This window comes from Monodon monoceros, unplaced genomic scaffold (genome assembly GCF_005190385.1).
Source record: "Monodon monoceros isolate NGI ecotype Baffin Bay Population unplaced genomic scaffold, NGI_Narwhal_1 Super_Scaffold_19, whole genome shotgun sequence".
Taxonomy (NCBI): domain Eukaryota; kingdom Metazoa; phylum Chordata; class Mammalia; order Artiodactyla; family Monodontidae; genus Monodon; species Monodon monoceros.
In genome coordinates this window covers 5,354,146-5,375,564 of record NW_021703775.1, presented here as the reverse complement: position 1 = coordinate 5,375,564, position 21,419 = coordinate 5,354,146, and the positions used below count along the sequence as shown (strand labels likewise).

General features: G+C 44.8%; 1 protein-coding gene across 2 annotated transcripts in view; it reads right to left on the bottom strand.

Moving 5' to 3' along the window:
• The window catches only part of RNF149 (ring finger protein 149), a 28,042-nt gene extending 6,696 nt beyond the window's left edge, over positions 1 to 21,346 (bottom strand). The window contains exons 1-6 of one of the 2 annotated variants that reach the window (XM_029231840.1): positions 20,758 to 21,346; positions 11,254 to 11,504; positions 8,860 to 8,928; positions 6,230 to 6,312; positions 3,913 to 4,009; positions 439 to 637 (exon numbers count right to left, since the gene is read on the bottom strand). In XM_029231840.1, coding sequence (XP_029087673.1) covers positions 439 to 637; positions 3,913 to 4,009; positions 6,230 to 6,312; positions 8,860 to 8,928; positions 11,254 to 11,504; positions 20,758 to 21,211 — 1,153 coding nt within the window. In that variant the 5' untranslated portion in view covers positions 21,212 to 21,346. The remainder of the gene's footprint in view (positions 1 to 438; positions 638 to 3,912; positions 4,010 to 6,229; positions 6,313 to 8,859; positions 8,929 to 11,253; positions 11,505 to 20,757) is intronic. The other variant, XM_029231841.1, reaches the window with a different exon arrangement.
• Positions 21,347 to 21,419: the final 73 nt, after the last annotated feature.

The following is a 21,419-nucleotide window of genomic DNA, read 5'->3' as shown; positions in this document are numbered from 1 at the left end:
CGCATGCCACAACTACTGAGCCCGCATGCCACAACTACTGAGCCCGCGTGCCACAACTACCGAAGCCCACGCAACTAGAGCCCGTGCTCTGCAACAAGAGAAGCCACTGCAAAGAGAAGCCTGCACACTGCACGTAAGAGTAGCCCCCGCTCGCCGCAACCTGAGAAAAGCCCACGCACAGCAACAGAGATCCAGGGCAGCCAAAAATTTAAAAAAAACAACAACAGGTCACCTAACGGCACATGAATGATATTCTCCCCATCCTTAAACACAGAAAAAACATCTGAAGTATATTAATGGAAATGTTAAAATGGTATTTGCAGGTGTGAGGTCATGGTTACCATTCTTCCTTTATGCTTTTCTGCACCTTATGTATTTCTTCACCTTCTTTCAACCACTGATAACATCATTTTGTTTGAGAACCCGCAAAAGACTCACCCAGCAAGGCCGTGTTTTCACCTGCATCCTCTTTAAAACTGGCCTCGCAAGGTGGCGCGGAGTCGCTGGTGGTGGGCAGTGCTGAGCTGCCCGCGTCACTTCTGTCACCATCTGGTAAAGTAAGACTCAGATCTGCAGTCGAAACGCCCCCGGGGGGCGATTCTGGGGCAGGCGTCTCCTGCACGTCCTCAAGCTCTCCCTTGAGAGTTAGAGCAAAGAAAATACCTTTTCTCAGTAACACGATCAGGCTTATCTATCATCTTTTGCTCCTAATTCATACAAAATATTTACTTTTATACATGAACATGGCAAAAAAGCTCAACAGTGTCTTATTTATTTAGCATCACCAGAAAACGAGCACTCTTCAATAAGCAGCTTTTCAAGACCTAAATCCTTTTCCTCTAAAAACCATTTTTCCCCTCGATGCAAACGATGCTACCGTTTAAACTATTTATTGACAGAAAGTGGAGCTTCGTCACAAATGCACTTTGCTGCCTTTCTGAGCAGCCTGGCTGGGCGCTCATCGCTGAGGCTGGAGCCCTGAGCTCGAATGACTGCCCTAATGGCTGCCAGGTGCCAGGGCTTCGGAGACAAGCAGGCTTCTGAACAGCAGAGGGCTGCAGACTGTACCTGCATTCGCCTGAAGATAACCAATTCTGCTCCTTCCTTACAGAAAGGGTGTCTACCCGCTGCCAGTTTGCCTCGCTTCCCCATTTGCTGCTTCAAAGAAGAAAAGGAGATCATCAAAGTCAGAGCGGGAGACTACAAGCGTTACTACGTCCGAGTCTCAAAATTCAGGGGCCATCCAGAAACCTTTCTTGATTCATGCCAGGGTCAGAGCTGTGTCGTGATGGCCGAAGCTGCTGCTGAGTGACCGACCGAAGGTGTGTGCGTTGGGGGGGCGTTCCTGCGAACCCTGGCTCAGGCTGAGGGCAGCGCACAGCCCTGCCGCCCGCTCCTGGGGCCCGCCTGCTCACTGCTGGCTCCACACGTGTTCTGGAACCCTCTCCTCACTCCCGGGCACCACGTGGCTCCCTGCCTTCTCACAGGCAACCGAACACCCGCAGAACAGACTCGTGACGCACCAACCGACAAATCCTGTGGAGCTGCTGTAGCATCCGGACTGTCGCACAGCCCACCCTAGTCTGTTCTTCCAGGTACTTGTCTAAATACCTGCCAAACTGAACTACCTGCCCGTCCCAAACCCCACCTGGTCACTCCCTGTGATACACTAACCCTTGAACACGCAGCTCAGACGTGCCTCTAAAAACCCCTCCCTGTCCCTTCCCACATGCAGCTGGCAGGGTCAAGGCCGCCTTCCTCTGTGCCCACACTCTTCAAACAGGCCTCCCTGGCCAGCGGGGTGGGCCGCAGGCCCGGCTCCCACCCACCAGTCCAGAAAGCGGAGCCCCCCCCCCAGGAGCCTGCGGGCAGGAGGGCTGAGTCTTATCCCTTCGTCTCCCTGGAACCAAGTTCAGACCCAGCACCTTATGCATCACTCCCCTGGTGAATGCCTGCGCCCCATGAGCGGACAGACACAACAGGGACAAGAGGCTCTTCAAAGCCGCTCTCACCTGCTCATTTTCTTGGAAATGAGAACTAGTTACCATACGAGAGTCATAACTATCTCTACAGCCCAACGCAGGAGGGGCCAATGGGCCCAAAGAAAATGGCAGATTTGTCAAAGGATTAAAAAAAAAAGTTAAAGGCAAGACAAATTAATTTCTTAAGTTTGATTTAAAGTTACTGTAGGTTTCTTCAAAAAAGCAAGCAAGCTTTCTGGGGACACATATTCTAGCTTTCTGAAATTGAACATTCTGAAAGCAATCCAACCTGATATAAAATGAAGAGTCTTGATTTTTAACACACGAAACATACATATGTATTTCGAAAAGCACAACTCGCGAGGATTAAAGTCTCAACGCTAAGGTCAGTGAAATGCCTTTTGCACAAAGGTTTAGAAATGAAAAGAGGTTTAAAATGACTGACTGATGAAGAAAAGAAAAGAAGCTTCAGAGCGTATCTACAAGAGGAAAAGACGAAGAAGGAAAACTGCCAAGAAAACACCTGTCTCGCTCCCTGGGTTCTACTGTTCCAAATGCGGTCCCAGGAAGGCATGAGGCAGTCGGGGGTGAGCCTCCACGCCAGGGAGAGCCGCCAGTTATCAAGACTACGCACCAACGAATGTTAGAAATTCTACAGCAAAGGCACATTTTCCAGACATCCAGGCGGATGAATTTCCAGCAAGACAGTCCTGCTGCCTCCCTCTCCGTGTACCTACGGGTGAGGCCTCTGGAACTCACACTTGAAAACTATAATTCACAGAAAATCACACTGGTTATTAAGGCAGTGCGTGGTCCCTCAGCTCTCTTTTGAAGATACGCTGAACTAGAAAATGAAAAATACTCCGAAGGGGGCCTGCAGCCTTGAAGGCTGTTATGGCTTTAAGTCACATAAAGTCATTATCATAATAAAAAACCTCTTTGTAGTTTCTACCTCTGTAAAAAAACGCTGCCAAAACCTCTGTTTAGCAACAAGAAAAATATATTTGACACTTAAGTTACTTCTTCCAAAGATCTGTTTCAAAACTATTTATATTTAATCAAGAATATCTTCAGACATTAATAGATTACAGGACGACTCTAAAAATATAACAATCTAGGAAGATCTGGGCTTTTTCCCCCATCTATGTCCCTCCCCTCTTTTGGGTAGGAGGGTAGTTGAGAGCTTGGACACTGGAATTAAGCAAGCCTGCACCTGAAAGCTGATTCCCTATTACCTCACCGTGTGACCTTAGGTGAGCTACTTCTCTCTGAGCTCGAGTTTCTAGTTAGTAAAGTAAGGAGAGTCACAGCGCTTCCCTCCCATAGGGGCTGGAAGAGTCAACGTAATAACTCGTGTAAGGCATCAGCGCATGGCTACCACGACGCGCTCTCTTTCACTCTGCCGTCCCGTCTCTATTTTCTGAGGAAGGTCTATGACCATCTCAGTATCACAAAGTGATGGAGCACGCTGGGTGCAGGATAAATCTCCCCACAGCATCTTGACTCTGAAACCCAAGCATCGGGAGAGCTGGTGTCAACAGGTATGCGCTTTAGCTTCCTCGTGTGTAAGATGTGCACCTGTGCACGAGGCTTCTTCCGTTTCAAACATTTTATAATAATTCCTGTTTATATGACGCTGACTAGCCCCTATACACCCTGCAGCGTCACACCGACATCTAACAAAGATACCACTCTAAGTACAAACTCTAAGGAAACACCTAGCATATTATTCTGTAATCACAAATTTAGTTCACTGATTTTGGGGAATGTCTTAAGAATTCACTTTTAATAAAGAGGAAAATTTCTTCAGGAACCACCAGGATGCTAGAAGGAGCATTTAGTCCACTCCCGCCTCTGGTCAGGAACAGAATCCAATCACTCAGGGAGAACGGGGGTGCAGAGATTGAATATAAACAAAAATGTAACAAACCCAATATCCCAGGGCTTTGATGACATCAAGTTTACACATTGGACACGTTCGGTGATCCAAAAGCCATGGGTCAATGCATATTCTATGAAAAATATGCCTAAAAAAATTAAGTATGTGTTAATGTTTTAAAATAAATGTTTATATCTTATAAAGGAAACAACACATTCCACCAACTCATCTTCTCATTACAAGTTAAATGCCATCAAACCAACATTCCAGTCTATCCATTTACCCTGGGGAGTCATCTATGCTATTTCTCCACGTTAAATAGAATCTGGCGTGTGGAGGGAAATACCCCCTTCGCTGCACAAAAATAACACGGTTTATTTTCACATCATGCTAGGATGTATTTTTATTTGGGAATAAACGTGGCCTAAGTAACCCAAGAGTAAACTAATAGTAACAAAGTAATACTAAACTCATAGTATCTGATATAAGTCTATAAGATGACTCCAGTGGAAATACAACAAAATATTAACAAGTCAACTTTGGCTTGCAGGCTAAAAAAACACTTATTTTTTGGTCTTATATATTTTTGCAGCATCTACATTTTTCTAGAATGAACATATCGCTTTCAGAATCAAAAAAAAGAAAAACCACATATGAATTTTCTTCTTTTACTGACTGTCCTCATTGGCTGACTTCCCCTCCTCTGTGATGAATCTACATTTTCTACCTGTACTGCAGGTAAGCAGCTGTGGGTATCAGAGCCACACAGATCAGGCTCAGACACCAGCTGTGCGTCCTGATGCTGTGACTCTGAACTAGATCCTGAGGCCTCTCTGCACCTACCCTGCAGCTGTTCTGAGGAGCAAACGTGTGATGTGGTTACAAGGGTGCTGGGCACAATAAATCCTCAGTAATTTTTCATTATTATTACTGTCGTCACTGTCTGAAGACCTTTCCTTCAAAGGGAAATCTGCCAGTGCAGTTAAAAATCACAGCATGTAAGGACATAACATGGTCCAGTCCAGCTTGTCTTGTGACCTTTCCATCCTCAAACTGAAACTGACCCACTGGAATCATTCTGAAAAAACAAAACCAACACGTGGGCTTTATTCGGAAATTTGTTGATATAAATCATAGGAGGAAACGGGGGTGGACGGAATAAAACCCCATGAAGGAGACCAGGATAAGCGCCCACGTAAACTCGTCTGTTTATGAAGCTCCAGTGCAAATCCCAGCTCGGCCTTCAGGAGTATCTGGATTTCCTATAAAAGGAAATCGGCCTCAGGCTGCTCACTGTGTGGCATCCAGGTCACAAAGACGTGCCCTAAGCCCACCTAGAGTAAAAATTCTTCTCTATCTTAATAATTTTCTACAGGACACCATCACCCGACACTGACCCCAATTCACTAAGTATCCACCACACCCACCCATATAAATGCCTGTAGATTTAAGTTCACCATCTTCATGCAGGGAAATTAATTTTGTTGTTCTGATCTTCATGCCTTCATTTCCTCTACAGAACTCCTGAGAACTTAATCCCCTATAAAGTACTGGGACACTTTGCAAACATAAAGCAAGACATAATTATATTTTAACTTGTGACCTGCTTCTAATAGGTGGGAAGTATAATTAAAACTGACCAGCTTTAAAACATAATCTTTGTACACCTTTCTGCTAACAAAGCAATTTTTCAAAAAAGTTAACGAAGTATCTCATTATTAAAAAGGAAACATAACTTCCTGTTGCTAAAGAAAATAAATTAATGAAATAAGGGAGGAATATTTATTTCACACAACCCCCAAAAGAACCCGAACCCAGGGTGCCAATAACAGCAGAGCCAAATCGAAGAAAAAAGGCATCTCAGTAGAAAACAGTAGACAAAGATACATAACCAGGAAATGTCTTTAAAAATAGCATTTCTAATAAATGTCTGGGAAAATGCTCACTAGTTCAAAACATTAAGTATTAAAATATTTAAAAGTAAAAAACCCAGCAAAGCCGGAGCCACATCTGCGGGCTGCTCCTGGCCCTAACCCCCAGGGCCTTCACCTATCCGAATAGCTCAATGGATAGTATAGATTCCCAGGACCCTAAAGAAGCCTTGCTAAAAAGACTAAAAAGCCAATCTATGACAAAAGGACATAATGGGTCTGAATGCTCACCTAAAGTCTCCAAGCAAAGCAATTTTAAAGTAAAACAATACAGGAGGAGCCTTGAAGACTTCGAGCTTCTTTTCTAAAAGGTGAGATGATCACAAGATACCACCTGATAGCAAGGTCTTCATATCATGAAAAACATGTTCACGCTCTGGTCAGAAACCTGAAACTTGTCAGTAATTTTCAACATCTCAGGAAGTAAGAGAACGTACTTGCATGGCAGGATTCTGATAACATCCTTTCCTCTAAAATTTTCAATACACACTGCACAGCTTTCCGCATCAACGTCAATTCCCTGTAGAAAGAAGAGGAGAACATTTACTATATCCTTAGCATACAGTATACGCTTGGCAAAACTCACTACCGCAACAAAACCAAAACCGAAACTCACTACAACCTGGGGGAAACAATGATGAATTCGACTCTACACTGGTACATCCTGAATTTAAACACAGATAATTTCTACTTGGTATTTATTTTTACCACTATCAAGGGATTTTTTTTTAAAGAATTTGGCTGAAAAAGAAAAAATATCATCATCTACCTGATCAGACACGAATTATGTTTAAATTCTAGGGTACTGTTCATTTTTTTAAGTGATCGTATTTTAAGGGCTGTAGAAACGTAAATGCCTGCTTTATTATAATAAATTATTTTTCAAATGTAAAACAAAGAATGAATATCTAATTAGCTACCTATTTTCTGGAATCATTAAAAACACAAAACAAAAGCACTTTCATTAGAATTTGTGAAAGAACAGAGTTATAACTTACAGATAAGAAAATGCAAATAGCTAAATGTCTGAATGTATTCACCTCACTAGCAAAAAAAGAACCGTAAATTAAAAGAAGTTACCTTTTTCAGATATCAAGTTAATAAAGGTAAAAAGAAACAAAAACTGCTGGGGCAGAAGCAGTCTTGTGACAAAATTTCAACTTCTGAGAATCTGTGGGTCACAGACCTTTTTGGTGGTGTCAGCCCTTCCCCCACTTCCCTGGGTACCCCCTGGACATACCCACCTGGCTTCAGCCCATCTACCAAAGTAGGCATGGCCAGCCTGATCACCTGACCCAAAACAGGCCAATGAGATTCTCTCTCCCAGGACTCTGGGATGGGGATTCAGGAGCTACCAATCAGTGCCTGCAACTTTAGCAAGTTAATTTTATGGGACACAGCTTCACAGTCATCACGGAATTCTTTAAAAATATCTTTAGCCACGTAGGTCACGTGTTAACAAGCAAGCAGTAAAAACTGATTTTACATGTAGATACTGCTATCAAAGATTGTATTAAAATTAACTTTGTAACAGCACTTACAATTATACGTTGCAACTATACATTATCACCTTTTTTCACATGCCATGCAAGGATGATGAAATAATTATTTCCCTAATGGTTTACAAGCTTATACATTACTGTGATCAAGTTCACAAGAAAAGAAAAATTAGAAAATACAGTCTCCAGAACTGGACAAGATGTAGATTTAAGAAAAAACACAGTATTTTTCTGTACAAGTTTAAAATGTAAAATTGTCAGAAAATCCACGTGTGTACCTCATGGACCATTTATGAATCCCTTTTTTTTTTAACCATTATTGCTGACAACTTTCAAAAAACAGTCCATAGAAGCCTATTTTCAAAAATGTTCTGTACACGAAGAGGATATCAATTAATTTATGTTCTCAAAGACTCCATGCAGTATATTACACACATATAAATCTATGTCTTCTCATATTTAAGGACAGATTTCCTGCCACAGAGAGTGGAAGACACATTTCAAGATGAACATAAAACTCCATGCTTGTCACGGAACTGCCAGCCCAATGCACAGTTTGTCCCAGGCATTTGCTGGACTCTATCCCCAGGGACCCTCGTGATTTGTAAATAAGATGTTAATCTTCCCATGAGATGGGAATTTCTTTCTTTTTCTTTTTTTTTTTTTTACACTTCTCCTGTTTAATACATTTACATGGAAAGAAAGCAGGACCTTGTGCCAACTATGAAAATTCACTGTTATTATAACGTAAGGCATTCGGGCAAGAATGAAACAGACAGTACAATTCCAAGAGTAGAATATGTTACATATTCCACATGAACCATTAATATCAGATTCCAAAGTTTTAAAGTCATAGGTCTACAGACTTACTGAGTGTTATTCTAAAGCTTTAATCCTTTAAGTAGGTCAGAGGAGGAGATGTGGACCCAAATGCACTTACAGGGGAGTGGAGACTGGGGGATCGGCATGGACTAGATCTCAACAACTCAGGGAGATAAAACGAAAGTGGAAACAGTGGAACCAACGCATAGCTATCTATGTCAACACAGCCATCAACATTTCCCAGCACAGTAAACGGACCATTAGGAGAATAACTGTTCCTGCGTTAGCAACTGTTTTCCTTTAAGGAATCTATCCTCTAAGAACCTGAGGTTCCGAGATTTCGTTAGGATTTGTCCTATTCCAAAATGCTTCTGAACTCTGGTACGATTTTGGCCTTTTAAAAGTCTCAGGTTGGCCATGTGAAACGTTTCTTTTTTAAAATGTTTTAAAAATATCTTTTCTCCCCTTCCCCACAAATCCCTGTGTTTTCTCCCTGTAATTAAAGGAGTCTCAGAGAGAATGGACAGAGAGTGTGAGATTTAATGGAGATGGATTTAAGCTTCAGGGCCTCCGGTAGAGACCAGAGCTTCTTCAGAGTTACCTGTGTCTGACCGACAGGTGGAGGATGGACGTCTGGGCACTGTCCAGCCAATGTGGCCACCTGAGCATCTGACATGTAGCCAGTGTGACTGAGGAACTGAGTTTTCAGTTTAATTCAAACAAACAAAAAACTATGAAAATATTACCTTTTCTCCATGCTTTACAGTATGAAGAGGAAGCTGCCCAATAAGTTTCTTTGTTTCTTTTCTATGGCTCTTAGGGAGGAAAAACATTCTTATTATTGAAAAATTTAAGTCACTATTTAAAAAATTCATATATTATAATATAAGCAGATGTGGAAAAATTTCACTTAAAAAGCAAAGTTAGATGACTACAATGAAACTAATTTTAAGAAATTACCACTGAAGGGCTTCCCTGGTGGCGCAGTGCTTAAGAATCTGCCTGCCAATGCAGGGGACACAGGGGCCTGGTCCTGGAACATCCCACATGCCCTGGAGCAACTAAGCCCGTGCACCACAACTACTGAGCCTGCGCTCTAGAGCCCACGAGCCACAACTAGTGAGCCCACGCGCCTAGAGACCATGCTCTGCAATAAGAGAAGCCACCGCAATGAGAAGCCCGCGCACCACGACCAAGAGTAGCCGCCACTCGCCGTAACTAGAGAAAGTCCACGCACAGCAGCAAAGACCCAATGCAGCCAAAAATAAATAAATAAATTTAAAAAGAAGAAATTACCACTTTAGTCCTAATGTACACAACAGCCACATGTTAACTTAAGAGCTGTTTTGTTGCTAAAGAATACTTATTTTCAACTCCATGTCTGAAGAAGAAACCTTTTTTTTTTAACATCTTTATTGGAGTGTAATTGCTTTACAATGGTGTGTTAGTTTCTGCTTTATAACAAAGTGAATCAGCTATACATATACATATATCCCCATATCTCCTCCCTCTTGTGTCTCCCTCCCTCCCACCCTCCTTATCCCACCCCTCTAGGTGGTCACAAAGCACTGAGCTGATCTCCCTGTGCTACACGGCTGCTTCCCACTAGCTATCTATTTTACATTTGGTAGTGTATATATGTCCATGCCACTCTCTCACTTCGTCCCAGCTTATCCTTCCCTCTCCCCGTGTCCTCAAGTCCGTTCCCTATGTCTGCATCTTTATTCCTTTCCTGCCCCTATGTTCTTCAAAACCATTTATTTTAAGATTCCATATATATGTGTTAGCATAGGGTATTTGTTTTTCTCTTTCTGACTTACTTCACTCTGTATGACAGACTCTAGGTCCATCCATCTCACTACAAATAACTCAATTTCCTTTCTTTTTATGGCTGAGTAATATTCCATTGTATATATGTGCCACGTCTTCTTTATCCATTCATCTGTCGACGGACACTTAGGCTGCTTCCATGTCCTGGCTATTGTAAATAGAGCTGCAATGAACACTGTGGTGCATGTCTCTTTTTGAATTATGGTTTTCTCAGGGTATATGCCCAGTAGTGGGATTGCTGGGTCGTATGGTAGTTCCATTTTTAGTTTTTTAAGGAACCTCCATACTGTTCTCCATAGTGGCTGTATCAATTTACATTCCCACCAACAGTGCAAGAGGCTTCCCTTTTAGAAGAAACCAATCTTATGTTTAATTACTGGTAAGAACGTCGTCAGCTGAGGAAGGGGCTCCATACGCTCATCTGCTAACGTCCCTAAAAGGGCAGAGGCTTCCTAGTCGGAGGTGGAAGATGACCCAGAAATGACCATCTACTGCCTGCAGAGCCAGGAAGGGGGCGGTTCTCAAGACAACAGGTGAGTGGGGAACCCAGAGGGCCCTTGTCTCCCCTGTTACTGAACCAGTCTCTGCAGATAAATGGCTCTGAACGCAGCTCCACCATGGAGACAGGGAGGCCCGTTCTCCTTCGAAACACAGAACCAGGTCGCCCCCACCTCATGCCTTGCTTTTTTGTCATCCCTTTACATCTGGGAAGGATAGAGGGTCTCTGCAGGAGTGAAACATGACCCACTTTCCCAGAGAACAGAAAGTTTAATATATTCTAATTTAAAACTTATTTCAACCCCCCCCCCCCCACGGGCTTCCCTGGTGTGGTGGCGCAGTGGTTAAGAATCCGCCTGCCAATGCAGGGGACACGGGTTCAAGCTCTGGTCCGGGAAGATCCCACATGCCGCGGAGAAACTAAGCCTGTGCGCCACAACTACTGAGCCTGTGCTCTAGAGCCCGCAAGCCACAACTACTAAGCCCGCCCGCCACAACTACTGAAGCCCGCGCACCTAGAGCCCGTGCTCCTTCAACAAGAGAAGTCATCGCAATGAGAAGCCCGCGCACCACAACAAAGAGTAGCCCCTGCTCGCCGCAACTAGAGAAAGCCTGCACGCAGCAACGAAAACCCAACGCAGCCAAAAATAAATAAAAATAAAATAAATTTATATTTTAAAAAATCCCATATTAATACTTAAAATATTGTGAGTGATAATGAAATTAAGAATATTGTCCAATAATTTCAAGCAATATATATAGGAAATATTTACAAACTATCTTTTAAAAAGCAAAGTTAGAGAGACAATTACCTGACTTCCAAACTGTGAGCCAGTGTATAGGAAGCGCTGTATATAGTAAAATATTAGCCAGGCTAATGAGATAATCATCATGGTGATGAAGGCGATGGCCACAAACACCACAGACTGACCGCTGATGAACTCCTGTACATGCCGGGTGCCGAGCCCTATGGTCATTGTGACCGGAATGTCTTTCTGCACCAGATCCACAATTTCTCTTCCTTTGGGGTAGCTAACCATAATGACTACTATATTTCCTGTTCCTGCAGGAAAGAACAAAGGAACAAATATGAAGAACACAAAATAAGATACAGAGAAAGTATGGCTCCATGCACATACAACCAAAAACTGTGATAAAATGGATAATTTTCTAGGAAAACCCAAGTTACCAACATTGGTCTCCAAGGAGAAAACACTGATTGCATAAGAAGCAGAATAAATCACTAAGAACTACCCCCTAGAAAGCAAGAGCCGTCCCCACCCCCCCGTTCAGTTTCACAGGTGAGTTCTACCCCCAAACCTTTAAAGAGCAAGTAACATTAATGACATTTAAAGTGCTCCACAGCAGATTGAAAAAAATAAAAAGAAGCCTTAAAATTATTTCTAAGGTAATAGAACCAAGCGTGGTAGCAAAAAACCAACATAAGAACCACACAGACCAATTTCAACTTGTGACTATTAATACGAATGCCTAAGCACACCCATTAACTCAGGGAGGCAGTCGGAGAAGTTTCACTATGCTCGATATTATTTCATCTTGTTCTGAGGACACAAGCAGACGTAAGACAAAAAAATGAGGGAAATAAAAAAGGGATAAAATGGCCAATTTTACATGAATCTATAAATTAATTTTTAAAATTATCAATGGGATTTTAAAAACCTTAAAAATTCTGCTTCTAAGCTCATTTAGGGGAAAAATAATAAAGAACAATCAGGAAAACTTTGTAAACAGTAAAACCTGGACTAGCCTTTGTTGTCAAAGTAATTAGAGCAATGTGGTAGTAGCATATGAAGACAACCAGAATGGTGCAGAATAAGAAGCCCAGAAACTAGACCCAAATACATAAAAGAATTCAGTAAATGATCAAAGTGGAATTTCAAATCAATGGGATAAAATGGATTATTTTTTTAAAAAACAGTGTGGGTGCCGCTGAGTATCACCTGAGGCTAAAAAAGCTGCATCCCTTCTTTGCAACTTAAGCCAAAATAAATTCTAACCAAATCCAAGACTTAAATATATAAAAAAGAGAAAACATAAAAGAGCCAGAAGAAACATGGGAATTAAAAAATAAGTAATATTGAAGGAAAGCCTTTCCAAGTGTGAAAAATCACCTTGAAACTTCTTTAAAAAAAAAAGAAACGATTTGAGCAACTAACCAATTACATAAAAACAAAAATTTTCTGCACTGGCTTAAAGAGAGGAAAATCAAGGACTCAAGATCAAAAGACCAACTGGTCAATGGGGAAAAAAATACATGGAACGTAACAAAGACTAAAAGCTAATTTCCTATAAGAAAAAGAGCAACAGAAAAACAAAGAAAATTAAGTCAGTTTGCAGAAAACACAAATGGGTTAAAAAAAAAAACCAGCATCTTTAGTGACATATAATTCACATGCCATAAAATTCATTGTTTTAAATAAGTGTACAATTCAATGTTTTTAGTATATTCACAAAGGCTGCGCAACCATCACCACTACCTAATTCCATAACATTTTCATCACCCCCAAAAGAAATCTGGTACATATTAGCGATCACTCCCCCCAGAAAGGATTTAAACATATGAAAAGTCATGGTACAAATGAAAACACACCTAAAAGACTGGCAAACATCAAAAGTCTGATACGCCATATCAGCAAGAGCAAGTATAAACGGGCACTCTTCCTGGGGGAGTGAATTATTACAACCTGGTAGGGAGAGCAACAGCTACTAAAAGTTTTTAAATGCACATGTCTCCCTGACCCGGCAATTCCAGATCCAAGAAACTAATTCCAAAGGTATACTTATGTATGCACACAAGAGGAATCCATAAAGATATTTACTGCCAGTGTTTTTTCTAAAATTTTGCTATCACAGCCTAAATGTACATCAATGGGACTTCCCTGGTGGTGCAGTGGTTAAGAACCCGCCTGCCAATGCAGGGGACACAGGTTCAAGCTCTGGTCCAGGAAGATCCCACATGCCGCGGAGCAACTAAGCCCATGCGCCACAACTACTGAGCCTGCGCTCTAGAGCCCGCGAGCCACAACTACTGAAGCCCGAGTGCCTAGAGCCCGTGCTCCGCAACAAGAGAAGCCACTGCAATGAGAAACCGTGCACTGCAACGAAGGGTAGCCCCCGCTTGCCGCAACTAGAGAAAGGCTGCTTGCAGCAACGAAGACCCAATGCAGCCAAAAATAAATAAATTTATTTATTTATTAAAAAAATAAAAATATAAATGTCCATCAATAATAGTTATATAACTTACAGTACGTGTACACAGTCTGAGGCAGCAGCTCTGTTAATAGTGACGGTAGTCAAGACACAAGAGGAAAAAAGCCGCACGTAAAACTGTGTGGACAAGAGGTCTACGTGGCGATATCAGTACAGATCCCCCTGAAGGCTACCCCAGAGACTGGGGACCCTGACTGCCTCCGGGCGGGGGGAGAGCTGGACACAGGAAAAATTCTCTATCAGGTGTACATACTACCTATTCAAAAGCTAACTTACAAAATACATTTAAAGACTGTTCTCTGGCATTACAGTGAAACCACATTCTCACACTATTTTATTATAGAGAGAAACTTCATCTGTAGCAAATCCGCCCTGGGCCGTGGGGATTTAGTTACTGAAAACCCAGAAGGGCACCCTTCTCAGGTGGCTGCTGTCTGGAGGCCGATCCTATGACCCAGCCCTAAAAGTGTTCCTTGGCAAGTAACCCAGTTGTCTGAGCACTCACGCAATCTACTACATCATCACTGGGGAGACTTAATAAGGAGCAAGGCATTTCCTGCCTTCAGGGAAATAAACATCTCCTAGCTGAGAAAGACAAATACAGAAACAATTAGGGTACTTGTACCACTTACGATTATGTGGTGCTTTATAAGCTGAAAGCCCCTTTCATAAATTAAGAAAAGTTTCCTTTCGTGGAAAATTTCAAGCACATGCTAAAGTAGAAAGGAGAGTATAATGAACCCCGTGTACCTGTCTCTCTTTTATACAGAAAACAAAATGTTGCTATGCTACAGTTACAGTTTCTGGTACTGATGATAGAATGACCTTTGTGTGTTAATGGGGAAAACCAACTCTGAAGCACTTTCACTCTGTCTCACACTTGAGGCAGAAAAGAGTCGAGTAATCATTTTACAGACGAGGGCTAAATACACTACCATGTGTAAAATAGCTAGCTAGTGGGAGCCTGCTGTATAGCACAGGGAGCTCAGCTCGGTGCTCTGTGATGACCTAGATGGGTGGGATGGGGGGAGGGAGGTCCAAGAGGGAGGGGTATATGTATACACATAGCTGATTCACTTCATCGTACAGCAGAAACGAACACAACATTGTAAAGCAACTATACTCCAACTAAAAAAAAGAGTTGCTCAATGTCACACACCACCTGGAAAAGCCAGTTCCAGGGCCTGAAGCCCCAGCTCCTACGTGTGCCTCTGCCCTGCCTCCTCATTTGGGGGGACTCAGGCTTCAAGGCCAGCCAGGCTCACATCTCCCTCGGACAACCACTGCCTGGGTGCTCTGAAAGTATTTGTTCAGCTGTAAAATGCGGATGAGAATTCTTCTATTTGGGGCTGTCGCTTATCTAACGAGAACGTGGAAGAACAGAAAACTGCGGAAATGAACTGATCATTTTGTCTGGGGTGGGAGGGAACTTTTTCCCTGGGAAGTCAGTGCATCTTGACGGACTGGAAAAGTTCCCCAAGCAAAAGAAGGGAGATTTCTGGGCTGTGAAACCATCATATAAGAGCATATTTGGAATGGTGACTGACTAAATACACATAAATGTATCCTGCTTATCTCATTAGCCCCAGTGGCTCATGTAGAACCTGGCACATAGTAACTATTTAATAAATATTTGTTGTCTAAATGAGTGAGAGATGGGGGATGAGCTGAGAACACCCGAAACCTCAAGGCAGGGGCTGCAGACAAGCAGTGATTATCAGGACACCTGGGACGGAAAACATCTCCAGTATCAATCTGAAATTTTTCACCTAGGAAACTCTTAGTTCATTAAGTTACAAGAAATTGAAAAAAAAAAAAAAATACTGAGTGCTAAATTTTGCTACACTCTAATTATAGTAGCAAGATTGCTTCTGGGAACTACTTTAGATTTGAAAACTCAGAACGAAGACTTCTTCGATCCCGTGATTGGCTCTTCTGGGGCATGTGTGGGATGAACTGGAGGCCGGGCAGTTGAGTAAACATGCACTAGCTCAGGGTCACTGGGCGCACAACCCCAAGGGGCGCCGAGCACAGGCCCCGCGTCTGGCCCTGCCCTCCCCTCCGGATGTACCGGGGGCCAGTCCTAGAGAGCCCTAGTGGCACGAGAGCGCAAGTCACGGCTGATTGCCAAAGCAAACATTTTGCCTGTGCCTTCTTCAGACACAGACGCACAGAGTCTTGGGACAAGGGGAGAAAAAGCCCTTTGAATGTGTTTCTTCCCCAGGCCTCAGTGCTACCAATCACACTTGACCGAAACAGGTCACCTTGTGCAATGCCCGCCCTTCCCCAAAAGAACCTAAAGACCTCACCGCTAAACTCCTTGAAGGCAGTCTGTTGGATTTCTGTCTTACACATCGGCGTCGCATAAGGTCTCAAACAGAGCACACGATCATAAACCTACTTGAGAAATAACAGTTCCCCTTACCACCCTGTCAAAAACAAACAAAAAATGTAAAAAGAAAATCTGTTTTGGTCAATAGCTTCAACATTCTGGAGGGTCACCTTTGAGTCTAGTGTACCATTCCTCCTTCCTAGGAAACTATTTAAAGTAGATTTCAACATTCTCTTGAAGGAGATGGGAACTGCTAAAATATTTAAAGTAGTGGCTTAGATTTCTGTTCTAGATGCAGGCAGCGAGAAATACATTTTAAATCTCCTAGAGAATCCCATGACCTTTCAGGTTTTCTTTTTTCCAATAACTTAACTTCCTTATTCTCTCCATCCCTCCCGCCCTCCTCCCCAAACCTGGAGAATTCCTGGTCAAATCTTTTAAGATGCAGCAACGCCTCTGAAGTACACCTCTTTCTACCCTCCTGCTAGAATGTCTTCCTGGGCCCCGCCCCCTCACTAGACAAGGACTACAGTTCTTATTTATTAGTTTTTGCGCTCAGTCTCACACAGTGATGGCCCAACAGAAGGGTTTCTGTACAAATGAATCAACCTGAAAAACTGGTTTATCTTCCGGTATTATCCTTGAGCTGACCCAATAAGGAGAATTATCAGAGACTCCCTCTGCAGGGGAAACAGTACACCAAATATGAACGGAAACGTCTCCAAAATGTGAAGCCGTCATGCGAACAGAAATGTCTCTCTGCTTGGCTAGGATGAGTTTTGTTTTGCATAACCCGGCTTGCTCAAGGATATTCTGCATTTGCTGAGTACATACTCAACAATCTTACTGCGATCTCTTTGCAGCTTTCCAGAACGCCTCACTTTGTCGCCTCAGGCCTGCAGTCCTTTCCGAGGCCACTCCCTTCACCCAGAAGGTTCTACAGCCCCACTCCACCCCACGTACCAGACACATACTCAGATACCTTCATCAGCTTAAGCTGTGCTTCAACACTCCATCTGTCTGGGAACTGTCTGAGTTAATCCCATCTGCTGTGAGGCTGGGAGGCGCCATCTCTTCCTAGGGCACCGAAATACATTCTACTCTCAAATCTAAACGTTTAGATCATTTGTGAGAGGGCAGCATTCAAGACCATCGAGCATCATTCACTCATAAGAGACTATTTACCGTGCTCTGCAAACACAAAACGCACATCTTTCCTGAGGTAAGGATTTCGCATCACCTGTGTCATCTCCCTCCAACCCAACTCTGGCCCCTTCCCCAAACACACCTCTAAGCCCTGCCGGTACTTGGCACTCTAAACTGCTGACAGAACTAAAGGGCCAGTCTAAACAGCCACTCAAGATATCAGCTAAAGGATCAGCCTGCTGTTAACTAACAATCACCAACCACATCGAGGCCGACCCTCTCCAAAAGCTTTCATTTCAATGGTCTGACTTACATCAATTTTTACTTTTCTTGGTCAAACTGACTTCTAATCATCTTTGCACTATCTCTGCATCGGATGCCCTTCCTTTATGCTTTCTAAGTACCTGTGCATATAATTCTGTCGAGGTCCAAGCCACATTGCCTGGAAAGGTCTGTTTATCGCTCCCACTAGGCTGGGAATTCCTCAAAGTCCCGGCACACATCTTAGGCGTTTCTACCCCCAAGCAGGCGCCATACTTGGCCCAGACTGGCCGCTGTATATCCATCTGCCAAAGTAAAGGGAACCAACCTTGGGCATTAGGGTAATGGTCCTTACAGAAGTCCTGATAGAATATTATCTTAAAGTCACGATTTATTTTAGAACCACAATAAAATACTGATTTAAATCCAAAATATCTTGTACTGGATTCTAGTAGTCAAGCAACAGGTCTAAGAAAAACTGGTGAAATTCTGAGACTTGGGAGGAGACTATCATGATTGGAGTTTACAAGCAGCCACCTCGACCTATTCTGTGGAGCCCCGGCACAGAACCGCTGATCAGTGCTTTACACTGGCCCTGTCCACGCTCTGACAAAACACGAGAAAGCAAAGTCTGAGCTGCCGTCAACGTTCTGTGTAACGTTTCAAATTCTAGTCCATCAAAGCTGTCTCCTCTTCTGACTTAATTCCACTCACTCCATTCTTAATTCTAGTCCATTCTCAAAAAGCCATGAAACATCTGTACCCTTGTCCCCAGTGGGGCCACCTTCTGAGAATGAGGGTCATTCTTTTCCATTTCTAGTAACCACTACAGTATAGGCCCTTACACTTCTACCTGGACTAGACACTGGTCTAAGTGGATTCCCTGTTTCCAGCGTCTCCTCTGTGTAACCCACTGGTCACACTACACCAAATTCACCTCCTTTTAAGTCAGTGGTTCAAAACATTGGATGCTACTGTCATCCCCTCTGCCCCCGAACATCTGGCAATATCTGGAGACATTTTTGGTTGTCACAACTGGAATCTTGTGAGTAGAGGCCAGGAAAGGCCCCTGCAACAAAGAATGATCTGGCCATAGATCACCGTGTTACCATGGGCCAGGCATTTAAATTCTTTGGGCATTGGTTTCCTCATCTGTAAAACGGGGTTAAAGTACCCACCTCGAAGGGCTGTCGGGAGGAAGAAGCGGAGAATACCGACTCTGCACTGGGAGCTCTCATACATTTAAAAAAAAATTCCTAATGCTGTTACTTTTGTCTTTTTTCTCAAACAGAATTATTCTCACAGTAAAAAGGCTAGAATAGACACTGATAATGGCAACAGAAGCTCACAGGAAGAAGATGTAAAATAAATACCAATTCGGTGTTTTCTGGGCCTGGAGAGATTATATGTCAATAATCTGGAGTGGAAGCTCTTTCCCAGGGCTTTCTGGGCCTGGGTGTTTTCTGGGCCTGGATAGATTATATGCCAATAATGTAAGCAAGCAAGGTTACTGAACCATGGTTAGAACAAGTGCAATTAGCCTGGAAGGACGTGAATGTCACTACCAAAAAATGCAGTAAACAGATTTAGAAAACTGTAGGCTGATGGGCCTGCCATGGAAAAGAAAAAGTCCCCATTACGATATCACTCAGAAGGGACTGCAAGGACCCATCACCAGAGAACCCTCACACACTGCCCTCTTTTCTTTGGCAGATGCCTGTCCACAGGATGCATCTGGAACGCTGTGTGAACTCTGACAGAACTTCTCACGAGAGGCTGGTAGAGACGTGATTTGGGTATGGTGACAACTGGAATAATTGCACCAAAGGTGGTGCATCGCCCAGTGCCACCACGGGGACATCTGCTCCCGTTTCCTCCCCAAACCCACTTCCTCTCTGTTGCAACGGAGGAATTTCCCCTCTCCTATCTGAGGACAACCCCTCCACGAGTATCCTGGACCCAGCCGCTGTCCCTCTCAAAAACCTGACTCTTTCTGTTACCTCTTCTCCAACCTACACCTCTACCAGATCACTCCATCCAACTTCAATATGCCTGGCTGCCATCCAGCCCACTCTTCCCTGCCCTACGGGTTTCCACCCACTTTTTAGCATCTCCCCAGCCCTTGCCGTCAACCATCTTGAAAGCGTGGTTCTAACAGTCTCACTTCCTCACGTCTCAACAGACTTCTGTTCCCTCGTTCTGCTAAAGTAGGCCAAATGCAAAGTCACTCTCCTGTCCTCATTGTACAGGTATTCTGAACTTGCATTCAAGAAGCCAAAACAGAACAAAAACCAAAAGCACAGGAAAAGGGATGTCTGACTTGCAGCAGCAGCAGAAACTCTCTAAAGAGATTTTAATCCCGGTAAGTTCAGAATGAGTCGTGTTCTTCGAAGGCCTTCCGACTCTGCCGTGTATTGGTAGACTATCACTTGGAATTCAGTTCTAAGGATGATAACCTTGCAAAATGCACCTTTTAAACTTTCATGACTGCTTGACGATGCAACCCGTTGCCCCGAACAGTGTGTGGGAAGGGTCACCCGGCAAAGAGTAAAATTTCTTTTTTTTTGGCCAAGCCATGTGTCTTGTGGGATCCTGGTTTCCTGACTAGGGATCGAACCCGTGTCCTCTACAGCGGAAGGGCAGAGTCTTAACCACTGGACCACGAGGGAAGTCCCAAGAGCAAGATCTTTTCCTGCATGATCGCAACTTTAAAATTTTCAACTAAACTCAAGTGTCAAGCGATCTGATTGGCAGTGGAGCCAGTATTATAACCTTCTATTTAGCAAGTGAGAAAACATACCCCAACTTAAGGCCAGGTTTTCTGACTCAGTTGAATCCAGACTGTCCCACTCAAAAGTTCAGAATATTGACATGTTTTATGAAAGTGAAGACACCAGAGTGTCACCAAGCCACCACCTTACGTGGTGAAGGGAGAGCCAGACCCTGGAATGCCCTGGGAAAGAGCTTCCACTCCTGCGCCACCTGACTTTGGGGAACGCCGAATGGCAAGGATCCATGATGAGGAATCATGAGACTTTCCGCCGGCGAGAACCACAATCCTCCTCCTGCGGGTTTTAATTTCTTCCGTTCTCCCCATCACCCTCCTGCACAGCGCACCTCCCTCCACTTGGAAGGGCCCAGGGAGACGATCTAATCTTGTCCTTAGGCTCGCCTCCCTCCTAAGAGCCCCCGGGGATCACACCGAGCCAACCTAGCGCTTCCCTCATAGTTCCCTTCGGCCAGAGCCCATCGTCGCCGCCCCTCGCGGTCCCGCCGGAGGACCGGGCGGTCGGCCGGGACCGCGGCGCACGGACGCCCCGCCAGTCCCCGCGCCCCGGCGGCTCACCCGCGTGGGACATAGGCGCGGTGAGGTTCCCGTGGCGCTCCTCGTTGTACAGGACCACGGCCGAGGCGTTCCGCCGAGCCGCCACCAACACCTTGTCCTTGAAGGTGCAGCCCCCGCGCGCCACCAGCGCGACCCAGGGCGCGGCTCCCCGGCCGCCGGGCACGAGGAAGCGCGTGCGGGGCGCGCAGCCCTCGGGGTCGCGGTCCTCGGCGCGCGGGACGCCCACCAGGCCCCGCGCGCCCTCCTTGGGTGAGCTCTCGCCAAAGCGGCCGCTCTCCGAGACGCTCCGCACGCTCCGGTTGGTCTGCGGGTCCACATACTCGGTGCTCACCACGGCCGAGTACCACTCGAGCGCCCGGCCCCGGGCCCCGGGCGCACACAGGGCCAGCGCTAGCAGCGCCAGCGCGCCGCGGGCTCCGCTGCGGGCCTCGGGCCGCCGCCGCCGCCACGCCATGGCCCCGCCGCCGAGCTGACCGGGAGAGGGCCGGGCGGGAGCCGAAGGGCGCTGGCGTGCCAGGCAGCCGAAAAGCGCAGAAAAATCGACACCAGCTGCCGAGCCCGGGAAGACCCAGTCCCGGTGGCGGGAGGGGCCGCGGCGCACGCGCACCTGAAGGAGCGGCGGGCGGGGCGGGGCGGGGCGGGCGGGGCGGGGCGGGGCGAGG